The sequence below is a fragment of the Typopeltis vanoorti genome, chromosome 23 (assembly GCF_054136105.1).
Source record: "Typopeltis vanoorti isolate ZY-2024b chromosome 23, IOZ_Tvanoo_1.0, whole genome shotgun sequence".
In the NCBI taxonomy this organism is placed as follows: domain Eukaryota; kingdom Metazoa; phylum Arthropoda; class Arachnida; order Uropygi; family Thelyphonidae; genus Typopeltis; species Typopeltis vanoorti.
This window is the reverse complement of record NC_143571.1, coordinates 28061422-28079097: the sequence shown is the minus strand read 5'-3', so window position 1 is coordinate 28079097 and position 17676 is coordinate 28061422. Positions and strand designations below refer to the sequence as shown.

General features: G+C 34.1%; 1 protein-coding gene across 2 annotated transcripts in view; it reads right to left on the bottom strand.

The window, feature by feature from the left end:
- betaCOP (coatomer subunit beta) overlaps window positions 1-17676 on the bottom strand; it is a 304925-nt gene that overhangs the window by 51312 nt on the left and 235937 nt on the right. For both annotated transcript variants that reach the window (XM_090413127.1, XM_090413129.1), the window contains exon 17: window positions 6790-7021. In XM_090413127.1, coding sequence (XP_090269253.1) covers window positions 6790-7021 — 232 coding nt within the window. The remainder of the gene's footprint in view (window positions 1-6789; window positions 7022-17676) is intronic.

Sequence of the window (17676 nt, the reverse complement as noted above, 5' to 3'; positions counted from 1 at the left end):
AATGAACATAAAGTGGGGATATCGTTTTTGCCTTCTATAGTTTATTTCTCTTGCTCACTTCTAACTATAAAATTAAGTAAAAGACAAATAAATTAAAGATTATAAGTGGAAGTTTCTGTGGTTTAGAAGTTCATAAGGCATATTCAGGTAATTGGACCACATTTTTTTTATTAAGCTAAAAACACAATAAAGAAATAAAACCCGACAAGTTTCGTAAGTCATTTGACTTACATCTTCAGGGGTAAAAGGTAACTTGAAGTTTAAAACAACAAAAAAGAGAAATTATTCAAATATAGTTCATACTATACAGTTGTAGCCGTCTGACTGTTCATAAAATTAAAAAAATCAGAATACAGATTCAAAGCAGTGCTAAGTTTACACAATGCTGGCTGATGCCACGTTCTGTTGTTCACGTTCGTAATGTCCGAGGTCTGATTGAGGTATTTTTTTTTATCAAAGCTGACCAAACTTGGTGTAGAATTAAGCCTTGGTTTTTATTGCATTGGGTTGGAATTCTAAGCATGTTTGCAGCTTCTTTAAATTTCCTTATGTAACAGTTTTTTCTATGTAAGACATGTTTGTTTTCTGCCAGAGTACATTGTGGCAAGTGGAAGTGGTATGGAAAGCTAGACCTGATTTGCATTCTCTTCTGTTTTGCACATCCTTTTGGTGTTCGTTCATGTGTATTTCCCCAGATCTTCCTGTCTATCCTACGTAGCAGATGCCACAAGAACAATACATTTTATAAACACCTGATTTTTTTAAAGGATGATGTGGAGGCTTAAATAAACCAGGTGCTTATAAAATTTATTTTTCTTGCGGCATCTGCTACATAGAATAGACAGGAAGATCTGGAGAAATACGCATGAACAAACACCAAAAGGATGTGCAAAACAGAAGAGAATATAAATCAAGTCTAGCTTAATTCTACACCAAGTTTGGTCAGCTTTGATAAAAAATATACCTCAGTCAGACCTCGGACATTATGAACGTGAACAACGGAATGTGGCATCATCCAGCATTGTTTAAACTTAGCACTGCTTTGAATCTGCATTCTGATTTTTTAATTTTATGAACAGCCAGACGGCTACAACTGTATAGTATTAACTATATTTGAATAATTTCTCTTTTTTGTTGTTTTAAACTTTAAGTTACCTTTTACCCCTGAAGATGTCAGTCAAATGACTTACGAAACTTGTCAGGTTTTATTTCTTTATTGTGCTTTTAGCTTAATAAAAAAATGTCGTCCAATTACCGGAATATGCCTTATAAATTAAAGATGCCAAGAAATTATATTCTTGGTTTAATCCTTTATTCAAGAATAAGCAAACATAGTTTGTGCATGAATTATCTTCACAAACGGACTACTCATACATAGAGGCAAAAAAAAAAATTACTTCACATCAGTTGCTTTAGTATCTCATAATGCAAAGCACACACCCTTTTGAATGTGTATAAGCTATGCATTATGGGAAGGGCCACTACCCAGACCAGCTTCAACCTTCACTGAGGTCTTATCAATAGGAGCCAGACCCAGAAGAAATAATGCATATTTTCCATATATAAGTAGTGAAAAGGTGTATTCCCCTATTATCAAATTATTCTTGATCAGAGATAGATGTTGAAAGTATTTTCACTTGGTTAAACTATAAATTAAATATGCCAAGAAATTATATTATTGGTTTAATCCTTTATCGAAGTGTAAGCAAACAAAAGTTTGTGTGCAAAGTATCTTCACATCAGTTGCCTTGGATCATATAATGCAAAGCACACCTATTTTTTAAATAAGTATAGGAGAGTTACTCTATAATGAAATGATGTGCTATACAGAACTATGGACAAGTTCCAACCAAAGTTCCACAGACCCAATACTATTTTAAGTTATCTATTACAAACATTAAAGGTTCTAAAATATTCACAATAGAAAACTGAATTTCCTAGCAAATGCTGTCACAGTTAGTAAAGAAAGAAAATTGTGGGAAATAATACATGGCAGGAACCAAATGTACAGAATACAAAACACATAATGGTATCTGTAAGAAAGAATACTAGAAGAGTGAAATTATAAGAAAGAAAATTAATATTTAAATTTTGAAATGCAACAGTAACTTAATGTCACTTACCTGAAATGTTCACAATGAACTAAATATTTAAGATTGTACTATTAAAACCAAAAATTTGAATAAAAAATTTCTAAATCAGAATAGTTTTTTACTTTGTGGATAAAAAAATCTCTCAAACCTAAATAACTTTTAATTAAACCTCAAATTAAAACAATACCATACATTGTGCCACATTTCTTTGATTTATAATTTTAAGAGAACACTATCTTATGCCAGCTATCCATTATTGGGTCTCAGTCCAATTAGGAAACTGACTTGCTCACACCAACTGTGTGAATCACTTTTCTCCACTCCCATCCTAATGACTGCTATTTTTGGTTTTTAATGGTACAAACTACACGTTTAGTTTATTATGAAGATTTCAGGCACATGACATTAAGCTAACACAGTATTCAAAAATTTAGATGTTATTTCTAGATTTTCATTCTCATAATTTTGTACTCTTTTCTCGTCTCCACTTTCTTATGTCTCTCTATCAGTTTGTATTTGTACTTTTTATATCGTTTTATATCAATAGCCAACTTCTCCAATACCTAGAGGCCCATCAATTAATCAGAAACCATCAGTATGGATTCTGCCATTAAAGATCCATTGCTGACCTCTTATTTTACATCAGCTGCCACTGAACATATGCAATGGATGGTTTGGCAAAACTTGTGCTGTCAGTCTTGACATTTCCAGAGCTTTTAATCATGTCTGCCATCAAGGCCTGTAGGCCTGTTAAACTGCCATCCTTTAGTCTACCTGCCACCCTCTGTAATTGGGTTGCTAATTTCCTCTCTCCAAGCTTCAACGCCAATGCAGGAGTACCTCAGGGCTCTATTTAATCACCTATCCTCTTTCTCATGTATATAAATGACCTACTCTCAAATCACCACCAATCCAATCCACAGCTTTGCAGATGATAGTACTCTCCATTCAACCTACTCAACTGATAAACCACGCAGTGCACAAATATCCCAAGCATCAAGATCATCTACTACCTTCAATTGGGTGAGGACAATCAGGTCATGTTCAATGCTACCAAAACAGTCTTGCCACTTCTCTCACAAAATCTCAGCACACATTCAATTACCCTCAGTAATACACAAATCACCATACAAGACCATATTTCTGTTGGACTAACATTCAACTACAGCCTCTCCTGTCATAATCTGAACAATAGCTTTTTCAGCACCCAAAAAATTAAGCATTTTTTTGGTTCAAGATGTTATTTTACCCCCAACCAAATCTTAAATAAATACAAACCTACCTATGCTTAGAATACTGCTCACATGTTTGGAGTAGATTACCTAAAACCCCTCTAAAAATTATTGATGCTATCCAGAGGAGAGCAATTCAGAAAACAGACAATCCCTCTCTTACAGATTCCCTTCAATCTATCTCACAGATACAGTGTTTCAGCTCTGTGTCTATTCTACAGGTACTTCAATGTCATTGCTCCACTGAACTGGCATCCATCATTCCTTCACTTTCTGTTGCACCCATTAATACAAGAACAGCAGCTGCCCCACAACATCCCTTACAGTGTAACTGCAAACACATTGAACGTGCTTTTATTTCTCTTCTTTCATTCTGTCTACCTCCATCCTCTGGAATCTACTGCAAGAAGTACAGCAGATGCTGCTAATTGTGATCACTTTGGGAGAGTCACTTTTCGATTACAATAACTGGCTGATAACATTAAGCAAAGGATATAAAAAATTGTATCATTTATTTCAGTTTATTCTTATGAACATTATTTAATTTAATTTAATGTTATAAACAACTTTTTAATAATCTACAACATAAGATTTATTTTAAAAACTTATCTAGCATTGCCTGTTGTGTGTCTGAATACAATAGTTCATGAATAAATGGCTCATACTCATAATGCCTTACCAAGTTTGTCACTCTATGTTGCACACACGGTGTGTGTGCAACATAGAGTGACACTCTGACTTCATAGAGCTTCTAAAATTTGTTCTTTCTAAAATTCTATACTTGTATTAGGTTCACTTTCTTCTATTAGTTTAAAGTTCTCATTGGAAGCAGCTTGACATATTTCCGACACTGTCATTGTAGCCACCACTTCAACGTTGTTATCAATATCCGACCAATTTTCAAATTCTTCTTTCGACATACCATCTGGAGTTTTATCAAAAATTTAATTTGTAAGATATTCAAATTCTTCAGAAGAAGGAATTTCAGAGTTTGTTTTAAAAAATCCAACATGGGAATTTTCCCAGAAATAAAACCTATAAAAAATCCACCTTTTTGGAGGCAGTTTTTAATAGTCTCTGAGACTTGCTTCCATGACATTGCTACCAAATGCACCAAGAAGGGAAATCTTTTTTGCAATTGCACTTGCATCAGATTGGTCTTTTATAGAATCAAGTTCAGCTATAATTCTCGCATGAACTTCCCTGCGATAATAAGCTTAGCTCGTACGATGACTTGGTCACATGGTTGAATTAACGATGTAGTGTTCGAAGGCAAAAAAATTACTTTGACGTTCTTTAATTTAAGATCCCACTTAACTAACCAATTGTTGAAAATGTCATTAGTCATCCAAGCATTTGCAATAGAACAGTAGTCAACAAGCAAACTTTTGACACCTTTAAAACACCGATGATTTTTACTTTTTCCAATCACTAGGAGCTCTCATTTCTCACCTTTCATATTAGCACAACAAAGAACTGTCACTCGCTCTTTTGAAGATTTAAATCCTTTAGTACAGTACTTTCATTTTTAAACAAATAAGTATGTTCAGGCATTGCACAAAAATAGAGTCCTGTTTTGTCTGCATTGTAAATATCCTTGGAAGAATATTCAGCAATAATTGTTGGCCACTTGGTCTTAATCCACGCATCAGCTGATAAAAAATCAGCACTTTTTTCTTCATCATGAATACGCTTGTACACAATATTCTCTCGCTTTATCCAACTGTTAAACCATCCATCAGTTGCGGTGAAATTTTCTTTGCCAACTGTTTTTTCAAGTTCTGCTTTTTTGATGGATCAAAGGCCCATTAATCGAAGCATTCTTCCATGAACATTACTAAACCAAATTTTTAATGCTGATTCAACTTGAGTATCCTTACCACATCGGGCTCTATTCCGATCCATGTTCTCATTAAAAAGAGCTGAAGTTTCAATGGTTGATGTTTTTTAAGATCTTACTGAAGAGTAGTTGTGAAATTTTTAAATGTACAGCTGCAACTATGCTGACTCATTTTGGGCAACTTATCATAGCACTCAAAATTCTTTGCTTTTCTTGAAAAGATAAGACTTTAAGTGCTTTAACAAGCACTTAAAGTCAAATTCACTCACTGAAAGAGAGTACGAAAATAAACTCAAAAAATCACAATTAGACTGTATTTATGCCCCCCCCCACACTAATACTGATATCCAGGTGATTATGAATAGGTCAGAAATGTGGGTAAATGATAATGGCTAAGATCAAACTGATGAAATTAGGGATTGTGGAGGAATTTGGTTGATTATATATGGTGGACAGGAAGTTTTCAATGGTCACATCAAAAACTTCAAATACAACTCAGAGGATAATTGCAATGTTGAAACAAATATTGATATGCAAGGATAAAGGAAGTCATTTTGTCTCCTTTATAAGGCCTTGATATGACTACACCAGGACTACTATGCACAGATTTCTCCTGGGTTTAGAGGAGATAAAGATGCTGTGGTAGGTGCAAAGAAGAGATTATAATAGGATTATGGGATGCAAATTATGAGAAAAATAGAGTATGTGGACTGCAGAAACTGGTAAGCTATAGAAAGAGGGGTGTTATGACAGAGATCTATAAACTTCTGAATGAGTATGATAGCATATCATCTGATGAAATATTTCATTATATGAAAAGTGGAAAGATAACATGGGGCATCTATGGAAGTTAGTTTGTGAGTGTTTAAGAAGGGGGTGAAAGCTATATTTTTCTTTCATAGAACAGGGAGTGAGTGGGACAGTTTGCTTGCTGAAGAGGAGTGCATTTAGTGTGAATGAGTTCAAGAGAAGGTATGACAGCTGGTGGGGGAGGGAGATGTATGGCCTCCCTCAATGAATCCTTGACACCACACCCTGGAGATTTCAGATAATACAGTTGTCGATACAGGTGAGTTACTGTGGAATTCACCTTCAGTTGACAGCTTTATAAAGGTTCCTTAAGTTCTATATGATGTAAACTATGTCCCCTTTCCAAACCAATGAACATTGTTGCACTGCTTTCTAAATGAGGCAGAAAAAAATAAGTGAGCTATTAATCTGAGGTACACTTCCTAAACCATGAGAGAGCAACACACACACAGAAATGGCTGCTACACAGCTCAACCATTAAACTTATACAAAGATCATTTGTAAAAGCACCCCCCCCTTCCCAAATTAATGGTTGCATTTGTGTGGAAATGCCCACCAAGTTTTTAAATTTTTTTTAATACAAAAAGGTACTGTGTGTGTGTGTGTATGTCCAATTAGCATTATCATTGGGATTTGCATCAGCAAGAGCCATACACATGCATTTCAAGTTCTGAAATCAACCTTTCCCTTTTCATCATACTGATGTAATGAAGAATTGTGTTCCTAATGAAACACTAAATTGTATAGAACAAAATTAAACTTCTTGATATAGAATTACTTAAAATTATTTATTATATAAAAAATGAATACATACCAAGTGTTGCCAATTCCAATGTACAATTCTGCAGGGTATCAGCAGTCTGATTTACAATAAACACATCCAAAACAATATCATACTGATTAACATGAACATATGCTTCAGCATAAACTGGATCAGAGAAACCAGTTAACTGAGTAACCTTACTCAGTTTAGAAGATGATAAATCACCAGATGCATCTTTCTTGGTTATACCCATTGCCTGCGAAAGACTCAGTTCAAACATGTTCTGAAAATAAATTTAGCACCTTAAATAAACTTATTCTATTAGCAGATATTCAAGAACTTTAAATATTTAGTTATTTATTCATAATACTATTACTTTTCATTTCACCTAGACACAAAAGACTTAAATAAGGACAAATTAAAAACCAAATCTTTACAGAAAATTTCCATTAATAACAGTATCATAAAAACAGAGGATCATCATCATCAAATTCCTGACATGTACCCTGAAGGGGTGTACAGGATATGATAGTACTACATGTAAAATTGTTGTAAAACTGTAAAATAGAGGATTAAATATGAAATTAGTGAAGTCATGTCATGCCACCCCCCCCCCCCCCAAAAAAAAAACATTAAAAAAAAAGCAGTGCTAGATTCCTTGTTCAATAATTCTAGTGTGGATAGCATGCTGAACAAGGCCACTATGTAGCCACACTGCATCTAAGGAGGGATAGAAATCAGAGACAACACATGGCAACAACCACTTGACACTTCTAGCAAGCAGGGTGGCATTTCAGTGGGCAATGAAAGTCATCTACCATCTACAAGTCTAGTTGGTATTTTCTCAGACTAGGAAAGGTCAGGATGACTTGGCTGGAAGGACTGTATATTGCACATCATCATCTCATTAATGGCCTATATTAAGTTTAAATTATTAACTTCCTATCAACAATTCTACTCCAAATTCATCTGTTCTTATAACTCCAATATTGTAATAACTTATCAATCTACTTGGGTCTTTTTTCCTGCGATCTCAGCATAAGACACCTGTTTTGCTAGCTTTTCCTTTCCCATTCTGTGTACATAACCATACCTTAGATTTACCTTGCTTACACATTCTAGAAAACTAAATGTCAACTTTCTTTCTCATATCTTCCTTTAAATGATTCTTTCACCATCTGTTCATAATTTTATTAACAGAAGTCTCATCTGTTATCTCTATTCTTTAACTGTTCTTTCCTCAGATCTAATCGCTCTCAATCCATAACTTAAAATTTGTTTGAAGAATGTCTTGGATACTGCTAGTTTGGGGCAATTCTCTCATATTCAGTATAAATTTACTGTGGGTGTGTGTGTGGAGGGGTGATTCCTCCATGCTGATCCCAAAGCTTGGACAGAGGAGAGTTGGGTGAAGGGTTAATAGTCCTTCCCCATAAATATTACTGATTATCGAAACTGAGAGATCATGAAAACCTGGTGTTAGGTGTGTCAGCCTTCAGGATTCCTGATGACCATTATTTAAAATGGGCAAGAGGATACTGCATGGATGAAGTTTCAAGGACAAAGTTGTCTAGAGAACCTTTGAAACAGATAAGGCCACCACTTTCACTCAAACAGAAAACATCAATTACAACGTGAAATGTTAGAACTATGTTTGGAAATCGAAAGACACAAGAAGTGATAAAAGAATTGGGAAAGTACAGAATAAATATTTTAGGAATAAGTGAGGACTGTAGATTAATATCAAATATTGTATTTAGGATCAGATGAAAGTCACAAAAGAGGTGTGGTGCATAAACCTAGTGCAAAGACAAGTAAAAGCTTGATAAATTGGGAGTCCATAAGCAACTGGATAATAATGACTAAATTATATTCAAGATGTATTAAATCAACCATAATATAAGTTGATGCACCAACAAATGAGAAAGAGCCTGAAGAGAAGGAGAATTTTTATGGGAAGCTAGATGCATAGAAAAAGTACTGACGTATGGCATGATTATCCTTATGGGTGACACAAATGCTAAAGTTAGCAAAAGAAATAATGAAGATGAGAGAAGTAATGAAGTATGTAATCCACGAAATGAGAATGGTGACCTACCGGTGGCATTTTGTGAAATGAACAATTTTGTTATAGGAGAAAGCTTGTTTAAACAAAGATATAAATGACCTGGATATCCTCCCAGATGGAAAACCAAATCCCAAGTTGATCATATTGTAATCAAGGGTAATTCTTAGATGCTAAAGAAAGACTAGGGGTTGATCATTAGGTAGCAACAGCTAAAATTAAATTAAAACTGCATGGGATTAGAAAAAAAAATTAGAAAGAAATCAGAATGGAAGGTAAAATTTTATACTTTGGAAAATGAGAAAGTAAAAAAGCTCAGAAAATGATTGAAAAGCAATGGAAACATTTTTAAATGGTAAATAATGAGGCTGCAAGAGACTGGATATTAAAAGGGGAAAAGAATAAGGATTGGTTATCTGACAAGCCCTGGAAACTCAGAAGAAAGTCATAAAGTTAATGTTTGAAAATGCAAAATTCCAGATAGCTAAAGAAATTCATTGGAGCAATTATAGAGATAGACAAATTTGTTAAAAGATCTGCAAGAGAAAATAAAAGTAATTATGTAGGCAGTTTGGGAGAAGAAGCACAAAAGGCTGTAACATTAGGACACGTTAGAAGACTGAGATAACAAGGAAAATATGCTCTGAAGAAAAGAAGTAAATGCTATAAGAGATAAAGATGATAAGATTGTCAGAAGATGGAAAGAACACTTTGATGAGATTTTAATCTGGAAAACGATATAACTGATATAATTAGAAGTTTAATAATGGAAGAATGTACTATAAACATAGATTTAAATATTACATCAGAACCTATATCTAAAAAAAAAAGAACGTAATAGAGAAAATAAAAAGTGGAAAGGCTTCTGGCAATGATAGCATAGCGATAAAAATGCTTAAGATAGCTAAAGAAACTGCTGGTGATGGACTACAACTGATCTTTAATAATGTGTTGGAGACTAAAAATATGTGGAAACTGGAAGGGAATTAAGTCTACTGCCAGTATCTACAAAAATTGCATGTAAAATTCCTACTGATCTAAAAAAAATCCTATTGATAAATAGGATTAAAAATGAAGTAGAAGATGTTAAGGCACATTTTTACTTAAAGGAACGTCAACGAACAAAGCATAGAACCTAGCACACTATACCTAAATTTCACAGATTTTGCTAAAGCATTTGACACTATGATAGAGAAACATTATGGTTAATTATTAAAAATAATGGAATTCCTAGTGATTATGTGAGAATAATCAAAGAAATGTATAAGAGAAATAAAAACTGCATTATTGCATAGCAAACATTGAGTGGTTTGAGATAAGATCTGGTGTAAAACAGGGTTGTGTACTGTCTGTATATTAGTATAATTTATTGTTTAACATAGTCACTAATAGGATTATGAAAAAAAATTACATGTGCAAGAAGAGGAATTAAATGGAATCCTATGTTGCAGTTAGAAGATCTAAATTATATCGTATTTTGAGGATATCAAAACTATGGCATATAAGCAAAATTGGAAGACTTGTGCAAAACAGCTAAAATGGTTGGTCTTAAAATAAATATGACTAAAGCAAAAGTTCTTAAACTAAACAGCAAATGTCACAAAGAATTAAAAATGAATCAACATGCTGTAGAAGAAGTTAAGAATTTTACATACTTGGGAACTAATGTAGAGAATGAAAATATAACTGACAAGGATATAATGCCAAGATTGACAAAAGGAAATATTGCTTTCAGAAAATAAAAATAACATACGGAAATCATCAAAATATCATAATAAAACCAAAATAAGAACATAAATAGCAGTGTTAAGCATATTATTATATGGAACAGAGAGACATAGAAGCTGAACAAAAACAGGAATCTAAATTAAATAATTTTCAAACAAAATGTCTGTATAAAATATTAAAAATATTTTGACTCAATATATATAACAAATGACTTATATAAGCTGACTGAGCAAAAAAGCATCACTGATGAAATTAAAAAAAAAAAAAAAAACAGATGGAAATGGACTGGACACATACTGAGAATGGACAGCATATTCCTAGAGGGGTTGTGCCATAGATCCAAAAAAGGAAAGGGCCTAAATTAACTTGATAGAGAATGACAGAAAAGGAAAGAATGGCTAGCAGATCAGAAAGAAATGGATCCTGTTCTTATGTGTCATGAAGCAGAAAGATACTTAAAACTATAAGTAGTAACTACCAATTATAGTAGATCTGTTTATTCTAGTGTCTACTTTCATATTTAATATACTATCGTCACTAAACTTGCTAACTAAATGGCTGAAAAGTATTATTTCTATTGCAGGTTCCCCATTTAGAATGGATGTGATGTTTTCCATGTTTTTTTTTTGTTTGTTTTTTATTACCAATTTTCATACTACATTTGTTACAGCAGCTATTCAGTTTATTTAAAGGATCCTGAAGACTTCTACTGGCATTATTTGGGAGTACAGGTAGTTCTCACTTTGCGAATTTCTGCTCGACGAATTTTTTTGGATTGGCATTTTTATTTTAAATTGCAAGTGGCGAAGACGATTAGGGGTATGTACGGGGAATTACGCAGTATATAGTGACATAATGATCAGTTAGAACAAGTCTCAGTCACTCACGTGCCTTGACAACACGAGTGTGTCATTCGTAGTTTTCTTCAATTACACCCGATTTTTTATTTTGTTTTCTTTTTAACTATAACACTTTCACTTTTACAACAATGCCAAAAAGAAGCAAAACTGTAAAACACAGAAAATGAGCAAATGAAATATAGAAAAGCAATTACTTTAGAGAAAAAATACGAAATTATTACCAACCATCAAGTGGGTAGCACTGTTAAAGCTCTTTATGCCAGAAGAAATAGAGCACTGGCATTAAGTTTCTGAAAAAACTATGAAAGGAGTATGGCATAAACTTTGTCCTCAGTTTAATGAAAATTTCGAAGGCTTTGAAGATTGTAAATATGAATTTTGAAACTCAAGCGATCTAAGGTATTGCAAACCAGTTGAAACTGGAAGTTTTGGAAGGTGATGTTAATGAGCAGCTTCAATGATTTACTTGAATTAGAGGAACAAGAAAGAACTGAAGAAGAAAAGACACAGAAGATAACGAATATGAAGCTCCAACTCGGTTTTTCACTTTAAAAAGCCTAGAAGAAGCATTTAAACTTCTTGAAAAAGCTCAAGCAATCTTTGAATCACAAGATTCAGACTGAACGATTTAGTAAATTTTCCTGGTAAATAAATAATGTTTCTGCCTATGTCAAGCTATTTTAAGCAAAAAGAAGCAAAAGTCAAAGAAGCAGATGACATTCGAGGCCTTCTTTGAAAAAAAGATGCACCAAAGCTTCCTAATATATCTCCTACTACCTTGCCGGATGCAGATTCACCCGGTGATATAGAAATGAGCTAAATTTTTTAAAAAAATATTTTTTTTTATTTAAAATTTTTTCTTATGTTATTTTTTAAATATGTAAATCTTTTGGCAAGTAAAGTCTTTTCTTATAATTTAATGTTCATTTTATATTCTCCTTCTTACAAATGTAATTCACGCTTATAGCATTATTTCAGACAAATAAACTCCCGTTTTATGAACGGTCGCCAGGAACCAATTAATTCGTAATATAGTTCATCATCAAATTCCTGCCATGTACCATCACAAGGTGAGGGGTGTACAGGATATGATAGTACTACATGAAAAATTTACATCATTACTAACTTCCTAACAATTTTCCTCCAAAGATTCCAACATTATCAGATCTTATATTTCTATCTTCTAAGGATTTATTTTACCATATCAATCCACCTATGTCATGGCCTTCCTCTGGGTCTTTTTCCTGCAAACCTTGCAGAGAACACTTATTTTGCTAATCTTTCCTCTCCCTTCTGTTTAAGTGACCATACCACCTGAGATTAGCTCTGCTAACACATTCCTGAATGCTGACAATGTCAAGTTCTTTTCTAATATCCTCATTTTTAATATGATATAGCCACTGATGCCATCTGTTCATGCCCCTAATCTTTCTCAGGACTCTCATATCTGCAGTCTCTAGTCTTTGGTCAAGTGTTTTACTTCTGATCCAGCTCTAAAATCCATAAGTTAAAATTGGTTTGAACACTTTACACAGCTAATTTAGTGTTTTGACTAATTTCTCTCTTATTCCATATAAATTTATTCAATTGACTTCCTACCATACCAGCTTTCTTTTGTCTATTTCCATATTTAATTTACCATCTTTATTAAAAATCGTGCCTAAGTAGTTGAAGTGTTTTACTTGTTCTATAGGTTCTCCATGGACAATGCAGTTGATATTTTCAATGCTTCTGCTATTTTCATTGTCTTTGTCTTGTTATTGTTAACCTTCAATACCATATCTATTAACAACAGTTATTCAATTTAGTCAGGTAATCTTGCAGCCTTGTAGCAGATTTATTTAGAAGCATAACATCATCCGTATAAAGCAAAGATCTGAGATTAACATCTACAATTTTGATATCAGGTTTAATATCACTTTCCTTCATAATGTGATCCTTATTGATAATGACTAACCGAGGGGATAATCTCAGTGTGCGAGGTTTAAGGTAACAAGTGGTGTTACAATTTGACAAGTGACATAGTTATTTGCTGATGATGCAAGATAGGTAGGGTAATCAAGAATGCTGCTGATATGCAGTTTTTGCAGAATGATTTGAATAGGCTGGATTTGTGGGCATGGGAAAATGGGTGTCAGTTCAATGTCAGTAAATGTAAAGTCATTCACTTCAGCATGATTAGATATCCCATGTCATATTATATTGGTGGGATTAGGCTCGAAGAGGCTAGGGATCTCGAGGTGTTAATAGATAACAAGTTGAAGTTTAGGGCCATGTGACAAAGATTGCAAATACAACTCAAAAGATAATTGCAATGCTGAAACAAACGTTCACATGTAAAGATAAGGATGTTATTTTGCTTCTTTACAAGGCCTTGATAAGACCACACTTGGACTATTGTGTGCAGGTCTGGTCTCCTGGTTTCTGTTGTGATTCTGATATATTGGAGAGTACAAAGGAGAGTGTTAAAAATGATATCAGGATTGTGGAATACTGATTATGAAGACAGATTGAGAATTTGTAGACTGCAGACACTAGCAAACAGGAGAAAGAGGGATGATATGATTGAGACTTACAAAGTTCTGAAAGGGTCATACAGGATTTCAAATGATGGAATTTTTCGATTTATGGAGGGCAGGGAAAGGACAAGAGGGCATCCTAGGAAGGCGAGAATGAAGGCCGCCAAGAAGGGTGTGAGGGCTAGATTTTTCTCTCATAGGTGGTGTGTGATTGGAATCAATTGCCATTGAATATTGTAAGTGCAAGCAGTGTGAATGAATTCAAGAATAAGTATGATAGCTGGTGTGTGTAGTATGTGGCCTCCCTCGATGAATCTCTGACTCCCTGGAGGTCTCTCTTAATAATAATAATAATGTACATCCTTGTCTGACACCACGTTTAATATTAAACCATCTTCCTATACTTCCTTCAATTCTAACTGCTGACTTACAACTCAAATAAATACTAAGTATTGCTTAATATAATGCCCCACCGACACCATATAACTGTAGCGTTTTGAATAGCTTCTGTTATATGCCTTGGCACCTTGTTATATGCCTTTTTCAGATCTACAAAACACAAATATAGATCTTTGTTATATTCCCACGATTTCTCAACTATTTGTCGTCAAGTGAAAATCTGATCCTGACAGCCTCTATATGGCCTGAATCCAGCTTGTTCTTCACCAAGCTTTTCTTCCACAATCCTTCTCAACCGTTTCTCAAGTATACTTGCATAGATCTTGCCAGGAACACTCAGTAGGGAAATACCTCTGTAATTCTCACATGCAGTTTTATTTCCCTTTTTATATATGGGTACTATGAGAGCTCTACTCCAATCATCCAGAATTCATCCCTCTGAACTATGCAGTGTAGCCACTGTAAGACTTTTATACCTCCATACTCGAGCATTTCTTGTCGAATATCATCTACTCCTACTGCCTTTCCACATTTCAGGCTTTTGATGGCATTTTCTACTTCAAGTATGGATATATATTCCTGACTGCATCCCTATTGAGTGTTTTTTTTTTTACCAGTGTGCTGTCACTGACTGTTTTATTTAGCAATTTTTTGAAGTAATTACTCGATATCTCAAGATATCTTTCCTCCTGTTTTCATGCCACCTTTACCATCTCTAATTCCATTTACACACTCTTTCCTCCATTTCTGAGCTTCTTCAACAACCTCCAGAATATCTTGCCACCCTCTTGATAATTATGTTCTGTTCTTACCAAAGTCCACCCATGACTTTTGTTTAGCTGGTTTTACAGAGTGTTTAGCTTTCTTACATTTGTCTCTATATTCTCTAAGAGCACAACCTGACTTATTTGCCAGGAACTTCTGATATGCTTTCTTCTTTTCCTTCACTGCCTCTTTAACTTCCTGTTGTCCACCATGGAGTTCTGATTTTTCTATCCTTGCAGACAACCTCACCACATGCCTTTCTGGCTGAATTAATCGATGTTTTCTTCAGGGCTTGCCACTGAATCTCCAAGGTTTGATTCCTGTTCTCAAACTCTTTTATTTTATCTTGAATAATGTTTGTGTATTTTAGTCTACAGTTCACATCTGAGAGCTGCTCAACTTTTATTCACTTTAAAACTTTCTTGCAAGTTCTTCTTTTCAATATGAAATTCGATTTTATTCTACTGAAGACTAAATTGTGATCACTTCCAATTTCAAATCCTCTGTACACTCTGGTGTCCTGCACCAGAGAGAAAACATCACTATCAACAATAACACAATCAATGAGACTTTTCTTATTCCTTGCCTCTTCTCTCCATGTGAATTTGTGCACATTTTTATGTTGGAACATGGTGTTAGTAATAACTAGTTCATATCCTGAACAGAAATCTCTTATATAGTTCCCGAACTATTTTTTTTCATTCAAACTCTGATCCTGACAATTCTATTTTGGCTTGACTGAATTTTGTTGTTCTCGAGGTTTCTTTTTCTAAGCCTTTTCATGTATGCTTGCACGAATCTTACCTGGAATACTGAGAAAATTGCTGTAATTCTCATTATCACTTATTTCCATTTATACAGATGTGTACTATAAGAGCTCTATGTCAATGGCCACAGTAAATATTTTATACTATTATACTTGAACCAATTTTTGACATTTTAGCTTTTATACCTTAAAATTTTAGCATGTCTGCTCGAATATTATCTACTCCAGCTGCTTTTCTATATTTAAGGTGCCTAAATAACTAACTCAAACAGTTATATGCATTCCTAATTAAATTTCTCTTGAATAGTGTACTCTGTGTTATCCAAATAGGCTGGGAAATAGTATCTTTGCAAAGCATACTTTTCTGTTATCAGTCCGTAAAATGATGCATGGGTACGTGCAAAAAATGGAGCAATCGTGCATGTGTCAGATTGGTTAATTTCATCATCACAATACTAGTTCCTTGGTGGTATGATTAATTTTGCTGATAAAAAAAAAAAACTTAATTTATAATTCATACTGTAAAATTTAATGACTTTTTTTATGTATACTTTATTCGAAATGTTTTCAATATTTTTCTTTAACTTATTTAACAGTCGTACTCTGAGTTGTAATCATTGCTTGGTCTAGCCTTATTACCTTTAATCTACAATTTCACTGCCCCCCCCAAGGTCGTAATTATGCTACTTTCACATGTGTATAGTATAGATTTGGGAATTGCCTCTGGCTGGAACCAACTCCTTTGTCTAACTAGCTGGCTTTCTCTCACACTGATCTTTAAAAATTTATTTGTATTAATGACTGCGCCATTAACGATCGCGCAAGGAATTGTTTGTCTTTCCTAAACATATAAGAGAAATGCTCAGGGGAACACGGAAATATCTCTAATATTCAATTCTAATTCAAGCAACATTAGATACTTAAATTTAGTCAGTTGTGGCTACTTTTAAGGACACACAGATTCTATCTTTTATGAGAAGTGCATTGGTAAGTCGAAATCAGGAAAGTTATTTAACAAACAAAACAATTTATTCATAATAAGACATGGTAATTACAATTTAAAAGAGAAAAGATTCCACACATATCAAACTTATCAGGCTCTTATCAATTCTGCCAAGTTGAGAACCTGACGTGTCTGGTTCTCAACTTACTTAAATCAGTACTTCTAGCCTTTAGCCTAGAGACAATGACAAATATTTACATTCACATATACTTCAGACACGTGGTTAAATTCACACACACTCTAAAACAATTTAACTAAGCTTCACATTCAATCTCTCCCTCAAACATTAACTCTAAACTCTTAACTTAATTGCCTTTTAACATTAATAATTGCCCAGAATTCTTTAGATAACTATTTCACAATAATTAAGAAGTGTGGTTTTCCAACTTCATAACCTTACAATATGCTAGCAACTATATAATCAACAATCCCTGCTCTAAGGTTCACAATCCATAACAGTTCTACATTAATCTTACTAGATACATTTCTCAGTCAGTTCAGCATTCACGATCATAGAGATCACGAATATAACCTTCTTCTTTCCTGTTAGAACTGCAAACAGACATTATTCCAAGGCAATGACGATACAGCATTCCTGGAGATCGCTTAAGGAACTTCGCAACGGGACTTTCTGGAACAGGCCGACGGCGCTGTTACATATCTCCTATCATCGTCGAAATACTGCTAGCAGGATATCTTTCCCCATCCTTGGAACATCTGGATACAAAAACCTTCTTCGAAGCAACATCAGAACAAGGCAGGAACAGAGAGACCAGAGCAGAGCTAAGCCAAGCAGAACCAAATCTAAAAGCCAGCAGAAGAGCGCCTGTCAG